General features: G+C 38.6%; 1 protein-coding gene across 2 annotated transcripts in view; it reads left to right on the top strand.

The window, feature by feature from the left end:
• Positions 1–16437, top strand: part of lrfn5b (leucine rich repeat and fibronectin type III domain containing 5b) — a 71622-nt gene that overhangs the window by 42041 nt on the left and 13144 nt on the right. For both annotated transcript variants that reach the window (XM_057822764.1, XM_057822765.1), the window contains exons 4-5: positions 8000–8174; positions 15307–15646. In XM_057822764.1, coding sequence (XP_057678747.1) covers positions 8000–8174; positions 15307–15646 — 515 coding nt within the window. The remainder of the gene's footprint in view (positions 1–7999; positions 8175–15306; positions 15647–16437) is intronic.

Raw genomic sequence — 16437 nt, 5'->3', positions numbered from 1 at the left:
CTGTGCTGCTTGTGACGTGTTCCAGAGAGCCTACCCAGTTGGTAAGAGTTTTTTTTACAATCAATACTATATATATTCAAATGCTCACGTACCCAAAAGAGTAATTAAGTCGAAAATACCTTTCTTCTACTTTGGATACAAATTTGCGCATGCATGACTGGCTTTATCATGGCGTTAACTGTCAATTCTCATTCACAAACAAACCTTTGTTGCGACAGGAGCTCACAGGCTACAGGTACACTTGCTAAACTTACTTTCTGGCAACTGTGGACTTCTGTTGGAGCTTTGTACTGGCATGATCAGTAAACCCGTTTGGTTTCGCATCGTTGCGCTGCCGATGATTGTAAACTTTTACAGCAATGTTTGATTTTGCCTCGGCTGCCGGTGTTTGCTAATAGGGCAGCTATCAGTGAGCTAAGCTGCGCAAGGCATTATGGGGAATGTTGTTTTAAACTGCTGCGTTTGGAAATGTGCTGGTTGAATAGTTTGTCAATTTATTTCGGTTATTGTTTGCGTGTAATCTAAAACATTGAATGAGAATAACAATTCAGTGGGAAAAACAATTAGTCAACGACAATTGTCGTGATGGTAATTTATAAAAATGTTAGCTGGCACATAGTCTGTGTCTGTGTGTATTGACTGGACTAAATTTCCATGGGTCTGCATTGTATATATTTATATATTTATCATTATTTAATTCAGGTTTTTTTTTTGTTTGTTTTGTTTTTACGTTTTCATTGTTTGATTATTTTTTAGGAAGAATAAAGCCTGTTGAGTAACCTCCGAGAATTTGAATTGTTCTTTGGTTATATACTATATGGCATTTATATATTATATTATATATATATATATATATATATATATATATATATATATATATATATATATATATATATATATATATATATATACACACACACAGTGGGGCAAATAAGTATTTAGTCAACCACTAATTGTGCAAGTTCTCCCACTTGAAAATATTAGAGAGGCCTGTAATTGTCAACATGGGTAAACCTCAACCATGAGAGACAGAATGTGAAGAAGAAAAAAAAAATGAAAATCACATTGATTTTTAAATCATGGTGGAAAATAAGTATTTAGTCTATACCAAAAGTTGAACTCAATACTTTGTTATGTACCCTTTGTTGGCAATAACGGAGGCCAAACATTTTCTGTAACTCTTCACAAGCTTTTCACACACTGTTGCTGGCATTTTGGCCCATTCCTCCATGCAGATGTCCTCGAGAGCAGTGATGTTTTGGGGCTGTCGTTGGGCAATACGGACTTTCAACTCCCTCCTCACCCTGTGGCATCAAAATGATAACAAGAACGGGGAGTAAAAATCCCGGGACCACACGGGGGGACCTAGTGAATGTCCTACAGAGAGCTGGGAGCACAGTAACAAAGGCTACTATCAGTAAAACAATGCGCCGCAAGGGACTCAAATCCTGCACTGCCAGACGTGTCCCCCTGATGAAGAAAGTACACGTCCAGGCCCGTCTGTGGTTCGCTACAGAGCATTTGGATGATCCAGAAGAGGACTGGCAGAATGTGCTATGGTCAGATGAAACCAAAATAGAACTTTTTGGTAGAAAAACAGGTTCTCGTGTTTGGAGGAAAAAGAATACTGAATTGCACCATACCTACTGTGAAGCATGGGGGTGGAAACATCATGCTTTGGGGCGTTTTTTCTGCAAAGGGACCATGACGACTGATCTGTGTAAAGGAAAGAATGAATGGGGCCATGTATTGAGAGATTTTGAGTGAAAATCTCCTTCCATCAGCAAGGGCATTGAAGATGAGACGTGGCCGGGTCTTTCAGCATGACAATGATCCCAAACACACAGCCAGGGCAACAAAGGAGTGGCCTCGTAAGAAGCATTTCAAGTTTCCTGAAGTGGCCTAGCCAGTCTCCAGGTCTCAACCCCATAGAAAATCTGCGGAGGGAGTTGAAAGTCTGTGTTGCCCAACGACAGCCCCAAAACATCACTGCTCTAGAGGAGATCCGCATAAAGGAATGGGCCAAAATACCAGCAACAGTGTGTGAACAGCTTGTGAAGAGTTACAGAAAACGTTTGGCCTCCGTTATTGCCAACAAAGGGTACATAACGAAGTATTGAGATGAACTTTTGGTATTGACCAAATACTTATTTTCCACCATGATTTGCAAATAAATTCTTTAAAAATCAAACAATGTGATTTTCAGTTTTTTTTTTCTTTCTCATATTCTGTCTCTCATGGTTGAGGTTTAACCATGTTGACAATTACAGGCCTCTCTAATATTTTCAAGTGGGAGAACTTGCACAATTAGTGGTTGACTAAATACTTACTTGCACCACTGTATATATAAAACTGAATTTTTCTCTCCAGACGGAGAAGACACACTTTAAATATATCAAAGTGGTATCGGCACCTTTGAGTGAGCTTCGAGTAAAATTCAAGTATCTCGAGGTCGTGCCGAGTGTCCTCTTTTTTGGAAATCAAAATATGGTCACCCGGGAGCAGGGGTCGGGAACCTTTTTGGCTGAGAGAGTCATGAACACCACATATTTATGAATGTAATTCCGTGAGAGCCATACGATATGTTTAAAACTAAAAATACAAGTAATGTGTGCATTTTGTGTAATTTCAACACTTTTAAAGTCTCTGAATTCTTTTCAATAACATAGTTATGCTGTTGCTAATCTACTGCCACGTTTACATGGAGCCAAATATTCCAATTACAATCGGAATATTTGTTCAAACCGAATAAATGTGTTCCATATAAACACCTCATTCGGAATGAACAGGCCCAAACCGAATGGAATTTCATTCCGATTCACAGGGGTGGAATATTCCTTTTCCCAAACCGATTAGAAGTAAAATTATATCATGTAAACAGGGAAGCGGAATGGTGTCTGGTTGCGTTCTTTCTGCACATGCTCCGTACTGACGTCACTTTGCGACGTAAGTAACGTCACTTGCAACATGGCTTCCAAGCACAGCGCACCTAATTGGAGTCGGGCGGAAAGATTGTATTTAATTCAAACTTAAAAGGATTTAATATAATTGCTCGCTTCGACGGGCGTAAAACGAGGAACAGTTAACTATTTAAAAAAGTTCACGAGAGGTTACACGAAGCCGGAATAGACCGGAGCGTTGACCAGATTAGAAACCGGTGGAAAACCGGCTACTACAAGGCAAAAGAGCAAAACAGCAGAAGCGGATACGACCCCACAAACACAACAAGTGGGTTAAAGTTAAAACAGCAGCACTCCGACGATCGATCTCCATGTTTTGCAACGTGACGCTTTGTTTTGATTAATCTGCGCATGTCAGACGGCAGTTGTCAAACGTCCTTTCGAAATAAAGGCAGTCACATGTAAACGCTGGATCGGAATAGATGAAGTGACATGTAAACAGCTGATCTGAAATTTCCATTCGGAATGATTTGAATCGGTATGAATAAAAGTCAGCATGTAAACGTGGCTAATGATGAGTATTTCTTACGATCGACCCCTGGTGTAGTAGATCTTGAGTTGTGTTCAGGTGTTTAAAAAAATGTGTTTAACCGACCAAACCTGAGGATGCTGTTGCTATTCTGACATTCACTCTGAATTGTCTTATTGTCAAGCCACCTGTTAGGATTCCAACTTTCACAACATTTGGTATTATGACTTTTCATATTAAGAGGGGAAAAAGTAAATGAATCAGTTTACCCCTCATTGGTTCACTTTACCTTTTTATTAGTCTGTCTCAGTTTGCACTTTAGATGGAGTAAAGTAAGACACAATACCAATTTTTTTTTAAATTAGTTATATTTACAATACTATTCATCCTGAGCAATTTCCATTGCCAGGAAACATCATAAATTAATGAAAAATATGTCAACTTTACTGGTTTGTTGTTTTAGCTTGCTTGGAGGACAGCAAATGTAAAAAAATGTCTCACATTGCCTAATACTAATCCTAATACTACTACTGCGACTAATTTTACCATTAAGTTATTATCACAACAATTACTTTTATTACTTTCTCTACTGTACATTTACGACGATTTGTAGGGCAGTATTACAAGCGCATTACAACTTTTTCTATACTGCTACTCATACCTCAATTACCACAAAGTACTACCGGATTTTTCGGACTATAAGTCGCAGTTTTTTTCATCGTTTGGCTGGGGGTGCGACTTATACTCTAGAGCAGTGCTTCTCAATTATTTTCTGTTACGCCCCCCCAAGGAAGACGTAAATGTTTCGCGCCCCCCCAACTCTCTGCCGCCACTGTAAATAGTATCATTCGTCTATATTACTATTATAAGTACGCCTCAGCCTAACATTGTGTCCTTTTTTTTCTATTAAAGAAAAAAAGTAACAGATCAACTTATAATAAAGTATAACTTTTTTAACATTGTGTTGCTTGTAACAGAAAAGACAACGCGCATCAATTTGCCTGAAGTTAAAAAAAAAAAAAAAAAAAAAAAAAAAAAAAAAAAAAAAAAGTCACATCCAAACTGTAAAAATACACTCAAGGTACATTTTTGACCATTTGATACTGAAAAATAAAATGTAATAAAATCAGTAAATAATAACAAATTCAAATTGATTAGAAACATTTACTCTTCAGGACAACATGCCAAAAAATTTGACCGAAAAAAAACAAAACTGAATAGAAGGGGGGAAAAAAGTCTTTGGACAGAAGGAAAGTTTTTATTTTCGCTGATTCACCACAGTGCTCACTGGTTTACTGATATAACACTGACAAAGCGGGACGATTGTGACAATTGGCAATATTCGGCACATTTTCGCTGAAAAACAATCAAGCGGCTTATCAATGAGATTGAGGTCTAATGTCTTTAAGTGGCGTCTTAACTGATTTGGCTTCTCCGCTATAATCATTTTTAGACTCAGTAAACAGTGGTCTTTCCTCATTTCCCACTATATTAAAAGTCAAAGGCAAACGGCCCGAAAAAAGCGCATTCTCGGCGGCCGAGGGAGAACCGTAGGTGAGGGCGGTGGTCGTGACGATCCCAAGCCGAAAACGGCACTTCTCGGCCGGACACGTGAGAACCAAAGAAGACAGTGGGTCGCTGCGTGAGTCCAGCTCTGCATGAGTCTCTTCCGTGTGCTCTTGCTTACTTCAAAAATACTGCACGCACATTGAAAATGAGAGCGCCACTGCCACCCACGGAGTGGATGTGCAAGTACACTTTATTCTAGTACGGCAAAAAAAAAAAAAAGCATGTTCCCCGAGGTCACTCGCGCCCCCCCTGGCATCGCTTTGCGCCCCCCTGGGGGGGCGCGCCCCACCATTTGAGAAGTACTGCTCTAGAGAGACTTATGTGTGAACTTATTAACACATTATTATGTAATTTCACATTTTATTTCGGTGTTTTGCAGATTTGGTAAACTTGTTAGCATGTTCTTTACGCTATATTTCCCGAATAATCTTATTAGCTATGTTACGTTAACATACCGGCCACGTTCGCTTTTGTTGTTCATGCATCTTGTAACACAGGGCCGGCCCAGGCCATTTGGGGGCCTTAAGCAAATAATGCCAAGGGGCCCATATTTTTGGCCCACCATTTCGTCACAGTGTACTGTGAAACCCATGTATGCAATCCAACCCATACGTCCATATTTTGTATATTAATCAGATTTTGTTGCACTTCATACTTCAAACTTCTCACCCAAAATGATTGTCAGTAAGTACAGTACATGGCGCCAACCCTTTTTCTAAAAGAGGAAACGAAGTTAAGGAAGAACTTTTAAATTTTTAAGCTTGTAATCAAGTATCAAAACTCACAAAAGTCAAATAAAGCAAACTGTAGTAAACAAAATAGAATATAAATTAAACAATTTCACAGTCTCACAATGGACTGTACTGTCACAACCAGTACAACAGTACACAAGTTACAACTGTTGTATAAAGTGAACGTCAAATATCACAACAGCAAATAAAGTATATACAGTTTAAAGCAGGTTCAACGTCACTCCCCAGTTTGCCAGATTGTAATGACAAGAAAATGGATGTTTGCATAGATAAACGGTAATGCACGCCACATTATTCACGATGCTCTATTAACAACGTATAAAATGAGGTTGCCAGATTGGGGGGCCCCTAGTGGTCAGAGGCCTTAAGCAGCTGCATAGTCTGCGTATAGGCTGGGCCGGCCTTGTTGTAACATTATCATACTGTACACTTATTCAGCATGTTGTTCTCTATCGTATTTTTATTTTAAATTGCCTTTCAAGATGACATATCTGTTCTATGTGTTGGATTTTATCAAGTAAGTTTGCCCCAAAAATGCGACTGACATATATTTTTTTTCCTCTTCGATGGGTATTTTATGGCTGGTGCGACTTATACTTGGATGCAACTTATAGTCCGAAAAATACGGTATTCTTTCTACTAAAGATGTCCTGATTGATCGGGATGCCGATCGATTGGGTCCGATCAGGTCCTTTTCAAAGTATCGGAATCGGCAAAAAAATATCGGAGATGCCTTTTTAAAAAAAAAAAAAAAATATATATATATATATTTTTTTTTTTTTTTTTTTTTTTTTAATTAAATCGTTTTCTAATTGTATTTAACATTACAGACAAAATGTCTTGCATTCATCCAGAGTCTTTAGTTTTGGCTTAAAGTAGGGCTATCAAATTTATCGCGTAAACGGCGGTAAATGATTTTTTAAAAATTAATCACGTTAAAATATTTAATGCAATTAACGTATGCGCTGCACGACCCACTCAAGCATTGCCGCGTTCAATCTATAATGGCGCCATTTTACCTATATATAGAGCTAACAGGCAGCGTAAAATGAGTAGAGAGAATTTTGGCAGTCTTTGGAGCCTCTTTTTAATTGGCTAAAGCCTTAAAAACCCTCTCTCAAGAATTAGAATTATCGTGGAAAGCAATATGGGGAAGAAAGGTAGTAGTTGATCTTTTTCTTAACACCCTATGTTACTTCCCAACGCAGAGAAGATATATCAATTGGTGCCACTACGCACAGTCATGGTTGCACTTCCCATCATGCATTTGGGCAGAACAGTTAAATGGCTACAGTATCATTGACTGAAAGCTCAACAAATACACTAGATGGCAATATTTAGTCACAATAAACAAAGTCACATTTATCCTTTAAGCATTACAAGTCTTTCTATCCGTGGATCCCTCTCATAGAAAGAATGTTAATAGTGTAAATGCCATTTTGAGGATTTATCATCATAATAAACAGAGTACTTATGTACTGTATGTTGAATGTATATATTCGTCCGAGTTTTATTCATTTTTTTCTCAACGCATTGCCAAAATGTGTATGATCGGGAAAAATTATCGGGAATGATTGGAATTGAATCGGGAGCAAAAAAAAAAAAAAAAAGCAATCAGATCGGGAAATATAGGGATCGGCAGATACTCAAACTAAAACGATCGGGATCGGATCGGGAGCAAAAAAACATGATCGGAACAACCCTACTTCTACTAATACCTCAATTACGACAAAGTACTACTCTTTCTACGACTTACGCTGTCTTCTTCACGTCAAATATTCCGACATTCTATAACAGTCCAACTCATTGGCTGCCATTGACAGCGATAGCTGTCCAATCCATTTTGAACTTGGAGGGACTTCTAGTGAATTTTCAAATGGATTGTCTGTCAGCCAACGAGGTAAATGTGTGTTGAACCTCATCGTACGTGCATACCCCGCTCGCGGATTGTAATAAGCAATTTGCCGTTTTGTGATCGATGTGCCATTACGACGACGAGGTCCAGATAAACATCCAAATAAAACGATTCAATCGAGTCGGCGCGGGAGCAACAAACAGCCGTATCTCACGCCTGTTTTACATCACGCCGGATGTTTATCGTTCACGCGCGTTTGCCGCTATATCGACGGCCCCTCTGGCACGCTAATTCAACGTTACGACGCGATCAATAGTCGATTACGTTTACAGGGAACAGAGCTGTAAAAGCCCCAAACGTGGTCAATATATCAGCCCCGGTGTTGTGCTTGCAGGAGCTGCGAGCCCTGGAGGGTCAGAGCGTGACGTTACGGTGTAAGGCTCGGGGGGACCCGGACCCTATCATTCACTGGATCGCCCCCGACGGACGCCTCATGTCCAACTCGTCCAGAGCCTCAGTGCACAGCGATGGGACACTCGACATCCTCATCAGCACCGTCAAAGACTCGGGTTAGTGCGGATAAGACCTTCTCTCCAGTTCCTTTTATGATGTTTTTCCCCAAATCCCAGCTCTAGTTTTCTTTGAAAACACACGTTGTGGTTTCGGGAGGTCAACACAAATTAATAGCATTTCAAATTCATTTCAAAGGAGGAAAATTGATTTGATTTGATTGCGCAAATTGCAGAGGCCCAGATTTCACACTGGGTAAGCCAATTTGTAAATTGAGATAATATCATACTAAGCCAAGAATTGCTGATAGAGATACTTTTGTAATAATTAAGGTGCTTGAGACATCATGAAATAGCTCAATCAAAATGAATTTTTACTTGTTTTTGTGCTTTTTTTGCTTAAAGGTGACCTTGCATGATTATTTTCTGCATTCATTTTCATAAGCTCTGATATTATTCTATTAGGTTTGTAAGACAGTTTATATTGAAAATGCACAGAATATCATTTTTTTTCAAGCAATCTTAGTTGTTCATTTTTTGATTGCCTCTGCAAATGGCAGACACATATGTTTACATTTTGAACGCTTTGCTCTGATTGGCTGTTGGGGAGTGAGTGTGCTAGTGGGCAAGTGTTCGTGTGGCAATTGATGTGTGGGTCTGTAAGAAGCACCAGAGGTGTCGCGTCCCATTAGGCAAACCAGGCAATTGCCTAGGGCCTCCAGCCAGAAGGGGCCCCCATAGGGCCAACAGATTAGGCACACGCAGCTTTACTGCACTGTCACAGCGACAAGTGTAGGGAGTGTTTCAATACCATGGAATCATTTGGTAGATTATCTAACGATTCTGTTATCAATCCCAATCAGCACTAACCACGTCACATAGATTATACATTTTTAAGAAAGTTCAATCAGCTATTAATAACACATGATTGTTTAAATAGTGACTCATCATGTACTCGCTGGAAAGTCCTTGCCGAGTTGTTTTACGTTGAGTTTCATAGGTCACCTCATTATTCATGTGACTACTTAAAGAAATGTTAATTTTTCAAAAAAATTCTATTAATGCGTCTCTCATATTCCTCAATTCAATTCAATATACATTTGATCACTTATTTTTTGACATTTTAGAAGAAGCTGAGCTTCCCTTGCAGTCTTCAGTTGGTTATCATTGACAACGAAGGACGTCCAATCCCTCCGAATGATGGCTGCCAAACCTCCCAGTCAAAAAGGATTGGACGTCTATTGCCGTCAATAGCAGCCAATTAATTATTTTAATCGTGATTTATTTTTGTGGGAATGTGTAATTATCAGGGCTGTCAAAATTATTGCGTTAACGGGTGGTAATTATTTTTTTTAATTAATCACGTTCAAATATTTGACGCATTTAACGCACATGCCCCGCCCAAACAGATTAAAATGACAGCACAGTGTAATGTCCACTTGTTACTTGTGTTTTTTGTTTTTTCGCCCTCTGCTGGCGCTTTGGTGCGACTAATTTTAATGGGTTTCAGCACCACATGAGCGTTGTGTAATTATTGACATCAACAATGGCGAGCTACTAATTTATTTTTTGATTGAAAATTTTACAAATTTTATTAAAACGAAAACATTAAGGGGGGTTTTAATATAAAATTTCAATAACTTGTACTAACATTTATCTTTTAAGAACTACAAGTCTTTCTATCCATGGATCGCTTTAACAGAATGTTAATTATGTTAATGCCATCTTGTTGATTTATTGTTATAATAAACAAATACAGTACTTATGTAGAGTATGTTGAATGTATATATCTGTCGTGTCTTATCTTTCCATTCCAACAATTTACAGAAAAATATGGCACATTTTATAGATGGTTTGAATTGCGATTAATTAATTTTTAAGCTGTGATTAACTCAATTAAAAATTTTAATCGTTTGACAGCCCTAGTAAATAGTCAAAACTGCTTGAAAAAAAGCGGCAACTTGAGCTATCTTCTCAATTCTTATGATCTGTCTGCTGATAAAAGCACCCTCAAACACAATTTTACAATACAATTATATTATATTATACTATATTTAAGGGCTGTCAAAATTATCGCGTTAACGGGCGTAAATTGGTTTTTAAAATTAATCATGTTAAAATATTTGACGCATTTAACGCACATGCCCCGCTCAAACAGATTAAAATGACAGCACAGTGTAATGTCCACTTGTTACTTGGTTTTTTGGTGTTTTTCCGCCCTCTGCTGGCGCTTGGGTGCGACTGATTTTATGGGTTTCAGCACCATGAATGAGCTTTGTGTAATTATTGACATCAACAATGGCAAGCTACTAGTTTATTTTTTGATAGAAAATTTTACAATTTTTATTAAAACGAGGGGTTTTAATACAAAATTTCAATAACTTGTACTAACATTTATCATTTAAGAACTACAAGTCTTTCTTTCCATGGATCGCTTTAACAGAATGTTAATAATGTTAATGCCATCTTGTTGATTTATTGTTATAATAAACAAATACAGTACTTATGTACCGTATGTTGAATGTATATATCCGTCTTGTGTCCTATCTTTCCTTCCAACAATAATTTACAGAAAAATATGGCATATTTTATAGGTGGTTTGAATTGCGATTAATTACGATTAATTAATTTTTAAGCTGTAATTAACTCGATTAAACATTTTAATTGTTTGACAGCCCTAGTAATTATGTAAAAAAATGGAAATCACTGGAATACTCAAGTAGTGTCCTGAAAGTTCTTAACGAGCTAAACATTTCAACAGCGGAATAAGTTAACAAGCGTGTACTTTCAGAAGGTCAAAAAGAAATAATAGAATACTGATTATGATAAAAATATTTTTCAGGGTGCGGAATAAGATAAGCGCTAATCAGCATTCACAGAACGAATCTCCCAAAACGGCATCCTCTTATTTTTTCAGACTAATTTACATTGATTACATCGTTCTCATTCACAAATGCTAAACTGTGACGCCGCGTGTAAAATTCAAGCTTTGTGCCATTTTTTTCCCCCTCTTTTTTTTTTTTATTCAGTCAGGGGGAAAAAGTCTAATTGTGTGTTAAAGAGACAACAAATATTTATTGACTCGCTACTCAGTGTTTTTACACTTAGCGTCTGAGATGTGGCGCCATTAAGTAGTCCACTTAACAAGTGCTTCTCGGCTTTTTATTACCTTTGTAATGTTCAACCTTTGCTGTGTTTGTGCTAAATGAAGCTGGCTTTAAATATATTTAAATGTAGGCGTAATGGGTCTAAACTGTGTTGTTTTAAACGCGATTGGGATCATTCGAGGCCAGCTTCTCCCGGTCAAAACGGGTAAGACGTAACTTCGTGAAGTTGGCCCCCATCAGACGCAAATTTAAATGTAATGATTGCAATTGTTTGTGCTACGTTTGTGCCGGTTTGTGTTGTAAAAAAATTTTGTTTGTTCTGCTATTGTTTTTGAGATTCAGTCGGGAGAACAAGTATTTGATACACTGTCGATTTTGCTGGTTTTCCCACTTGCAAAGCATGTAGAGGTCTGTAATTTGTATCATAAGTTCTCTTCAACTGTGAGGGACGGAATCTAATACAAAAAACAGAAAATCACGTTGTATGATTTCTAAATAATAAATTTGCATTTAATTGCATAAAATAAGTATTTGATACATCACAAAAATGGGACTTAATATTTGGCGCAGAAATCTTTGTTTGCTATTACAGATACCAAACGTTTCCTGTAGTCCTTGACAAGGTTTGCACACACTGCAGCAGGGATTTTGGCTCACTCCTCCATGCAGATCTTCTCCAGAGCCTTCAGGTTTCGGGGCTGCTGCCGGACAACACGGACTTTCAGCTCCCTCCGTAGATTTTCTCTCAGGTTCAGATCTGGTGACTGGCTAGGCCACTCCAGGACCTTATGATGCTTCTTACGGAGCCACTCTTTAGTTGCCTTGGCTGTGTGCTTTGGGTCGTTGTCATGCTAGAAGACCCAGCCACGACCCATCTTCAGGGCTCTAACTGAAGGAAGGAGGTGTCAGCCAAGATCTGGCGATACATAGCCCCATCCATCCTCCTCTCAATACGGTGCAGTCGTCCTGTACCCTTGGCAGAGAAGCAGCCCCAAAAAAAGATGTTTCCTCCTCCATGTTTCACGGTTGGGATGGTGTTCTTGGGGTTGTACTCATCCTTCTTTTTCCTCCAAACACGAGTTTAGACCAAAAAGTTCAATTTTGGTCTCATCCGACCACATGACCTTCTCTCATTGCTCCTCTGGATCATCCAGATGGTCAGTGGCAAACTTCAGACGTGTCTGGACACGCACTGGCTTCAGCAGCGGGACCTTGCGTGCGCTGTAGGATTTTAATCCATGACGGCGTAATGTGTTTCCGATGGTTTTCTTCGAGACTGTGGTTCCAGCTCTCTTCAGGTCATTGACCAGGACCTGCCATGTAGTTCTGGCCTGATCCCTCACCTTCCTCATGATCAGTGATGCCCCACGAGGTGAGATCTTGCATGGAGCCCCAGAACGAGGCAGATTGACCGTCAACTTGAACTTCTTCCATTTGCTAATAATCGCTCCAACAGTTGTTACCTTCTCACCAAGCTGCTTGCTTATTTTCCTGTAGCCCATCCCAGCCTTGTGCAGGTCTATTATTTTATCCCTGATGTCCTTACACAGCTTTTTGGTCTTGGCCATTGTGGAGAGGTTGGAGTTTGTTTGTTTGTTTGAGCATGTGAACAGGTGTCCGTTATACAGGTAACAAGTTCAAACAGTGCAATTACATCCGGTAATGAGTGGAGAACAGGAGGGGTTCTTAAAAAAGAACTAAGAACTGAAATATTTACTAGTTGGTAATGTATCAAATACTTATTTCATGCAGTTAAATACAAATTTATTATTTAAAAATTATACAATGTGATTTTCTGGATTTTTGTATTAGATTCCGTCCCTCACAGTTGAAGAGAACTTATGATACAAATTACAGACCTCTACATGGCTTGCAAGTGGGAAAATCTAGCAAAATTGGCAGTGTATCAAATACTTGTTCTCCCCACTGTATTTACAAATCTTTTGTAGGTCAATCTGAAGTCAATCAACCCTTCATTTTGATCTTAACTGGCTAAAATGGTTTTGCATAGATTCTAGTTTTAGTTTGTAGTGATGACGGCATGCAGTCTCCAATCTACTGCAGAATAGAACCACTACGATGCTGTTCGTTTGTGCTACGTTTGTTCTGCAAAAATTTTTGTAGGTGCATTCATTGCTATGTATTTTGTTATTTTGTGCTGTTCTAATTTATGTCAGTAGGCGGCACATTAGCGCTTGTGTATGCATAGAGCAAGGTAATTAGGAGAAAAGAAGCGATTTCGAGAATGAAAAGGAAGTCAGACGTTAGCATGAGCAAAGAAAGCTAACAAGCGGAGATGAAAGAAAAGCTTCATTGCTTCAAGAAGCTTCATTTGGCCATCACCGCTTCCTTGACGGAGACAGTCAACCTTTGCTGCTACCTACTGTAAACACTCTTGTCAACAGTCAACCTTTGCTGCTACCTACTGTAAACACTCTTGTCATCTAACGTGCCTCCTAGCATGCCTTGCAGCAACATGTGTAAATAATAAATACATTCATGTTCTGTGCTAATTATTTCTTCAGTTACTGTTCCAGTTGTTACATTAATTGCTAGTTATGGTATTTGGTAACACTTTATTTGACAGTGGCACTATAAGACTGTCATAAGAGAATCATAATTATGACATGACACTGCAATGAGCATTAATAAATGCTTATGGAAGATGTCATCTTGTGTCATCCGGCAAATTATCTCACTTTGAATGGATGTAACAGATCCGAGCTGGACATAAATGAGTTAGTGATATAATTTGCCGGATGACACTTAATGACATCGGTCATAAGAATTTATTAATGTCCATGACAGTTTCATGTCATAATTCTGACGGCCTTATGGCAGTCTTATGACGCCGCTATCAAATACAGTGTTACCTCTTAACCCAATAAATCAACAAATGAGCCGCACTGGACTATAATTCGCAGGATTCCAACTGAGGGGAAAAAAGTAGCGGCTTATAGTCCGAAAATTTTGGTACTCAGCCAACGACGTATTTTTTACTCATCTATTTCTGTATCTTAACGTGCTTGTCAAATGTACTCATATTTCGTCAATTTTATTGAAATTCTGTTTATGTGTTTGTTTTGTTTTCACTGTGTGTTTTTGGATCTTTAACAAGAGAGATTCAAACAAATTCATCAGTTGAGTTGTGTCTGGAGTACTTGAGGGAGTTACAAGTTTTGTAGATACACAAAGGACAGTTTTTACAGCACAAACTAAAGGTAAGATTTCAGTTGGACTCTAGACAACCTAAAAAAAATATTTTTTGTAATAACTCCAAAACTATAGCAGCACAAACAGAAATTTACACAGCACAAACCAGCACAAATCAGCGGGACCGTTGCGTTTTCATTCCGCCATAGATGGGGGGGGGGTGATGTCTTCACTGCGAATTAAAAGTAGAATATCTACAAAACCATTGCAGCACAAACGAAAAATTTTAAAGCACAAACGTTGCACAAACGAACATCACCATTGCAGTTGCATTCCACCGTAGATTGGGAGCTGCGTGACGTCCTCGCTACAAATTAAAAGTTTAATAGCTACAAAACCGTTGCAGCACAAACGAAAATCTTTACAGCACAAACCATCACAAACGTAGCACAAATGAACGGCACCATTGCTGTTCCGTTCTACCGTAGATGGGGGGGGTCTGCATGACGTCATCACTACAAATTAAAAGTAAAATATCTCCAAACCCGTTGCAGCACAAACCAAAACTTTTACAGCTCAAACTAGCATAAATGTAGCACAAGGGATTGACGCCTTTTTAGCAGGCTTATATCAAAATGGGGGGCTGTTTGACCTCAGATTGATCGAAAAAGGAATTGTAAATATTACTTAAAAAAAACGATAGCAGCACAAACGTAGCACAAACAATTGGCCTCATTTTTATGTACATTTGCGTCTTCTTCTTTTTTTTTTTTTAATTAAAAAATATATTTAAATATATATATATATATATATATATATACATTTGCGTCTGATGGGGGCCAATTTCACAGAGGTATTAGACGTCCATCGCCATGGATAGCATTAAAACTTGTCGGTCACGTGACTCACGCACTAATCTAACCTCCCTTCAGGTTCCTTCACCTGTGTGGCGTCCAACCCGGCCGGCGAAGCCCAGACAAAGGTGGACCTGGTCATCGCCAAGCTGCCTCACATCGCCAACAACACGGCCGCCGAGCAGGAACCAGACCCTGGGTCATCGGATATCGCCACAGTGACCAAAACAGGGGCGGAGGGCCCGGGTGGCGGAGTCCCCATGGGAAACGCCAAGACTGGCTCGGAGAAGAAGGTGGTGGTTGCAGACGCCACATCCACCTCAGCTGTAGTCCACTTCAACTTTCAAAGGAACATTCCAGGAATTCGCATGTTCCAGATTCAGTACAATGGCACCTACGATGACTCACTGGTGTACAGGTGAGGATCTTTTAAAGATCTTGTCCTGTTCTATTTTTAATGATCTCCACCAGTAAGTGAAACCTACAGAATATCTGTTTGTGTTCAAGATAGCTCGGAACTAATATAGGGATTTTTGTCCAACTTGCAGGATGTTTGTGATAAGAAACGGAGCAAGTTATTTCATTTTAGTGCAATGAAGTCAGGGGTCAAAGGCCACAGAGCCCAGAAAATGAATTTGGAGATAACTCAAGGATGAATGAAAGGATTATTATCAAAGTTGCAGGATGTTTGTAATAACCAACGGAAGATGTGATTAAATTTGGCGGTAATGAGGTCAGAGGTCAAAGGTCACAGAGCCCAGAAAATGAATTTGGAGATAACTCAAGGATGAATAAAAGGATTATTATCAAATTTGCAGGATGTTTGTAATAAGAAATGGAATATTTGATTAAATTTAGGGTTAATGAGGTCAGAGGTCAAAGATCACAAAAGTCAGAAAATGAATTTGGTGATAACTCAAGAATGAATAACAGGATTATTATCATACTTGTTGATTATGTATTGATGGAGGATGATGGTGAAGATAATTATTTTGGTGCAATAACTGTTACAGTAAAATCTAAATATTATAAAGAACAGTTGTGATTTACATTAATTGATTATATGTATATATATTTTTGAAAAGGAGATTCCCCAAAACTCTGAAGCAAAATTAAGATTTCATTTTTTGTTTTTTGTTTGTTAGTCATTTTGTGCATTTATAGACCATCCAGAGAGTAACTATGATATTTCTCCAAAAGAAAATTATT

This window comes from Corythoichthys intestinalis, chromosome 19, assembly GCF_030265065.1.
Source record: "Corythoichthys intestinalis isolate RoL2023-P3 chromosome 19, ASM3026506v1, whole genome shotgun sequence".
NCBI classification, from domain to species: Eukaryota; Metazoa; Chordata; class Actinopteri; order Syngnathiformes; family Syngnathidae; genus Corythoichthys; species Corythoichthys intestinalis.
The sequence above is the reverse complement of the archived record's forward strand: the minus strand, read 5'-3'. Positions and strand labels throughout refer to the sequence as shown.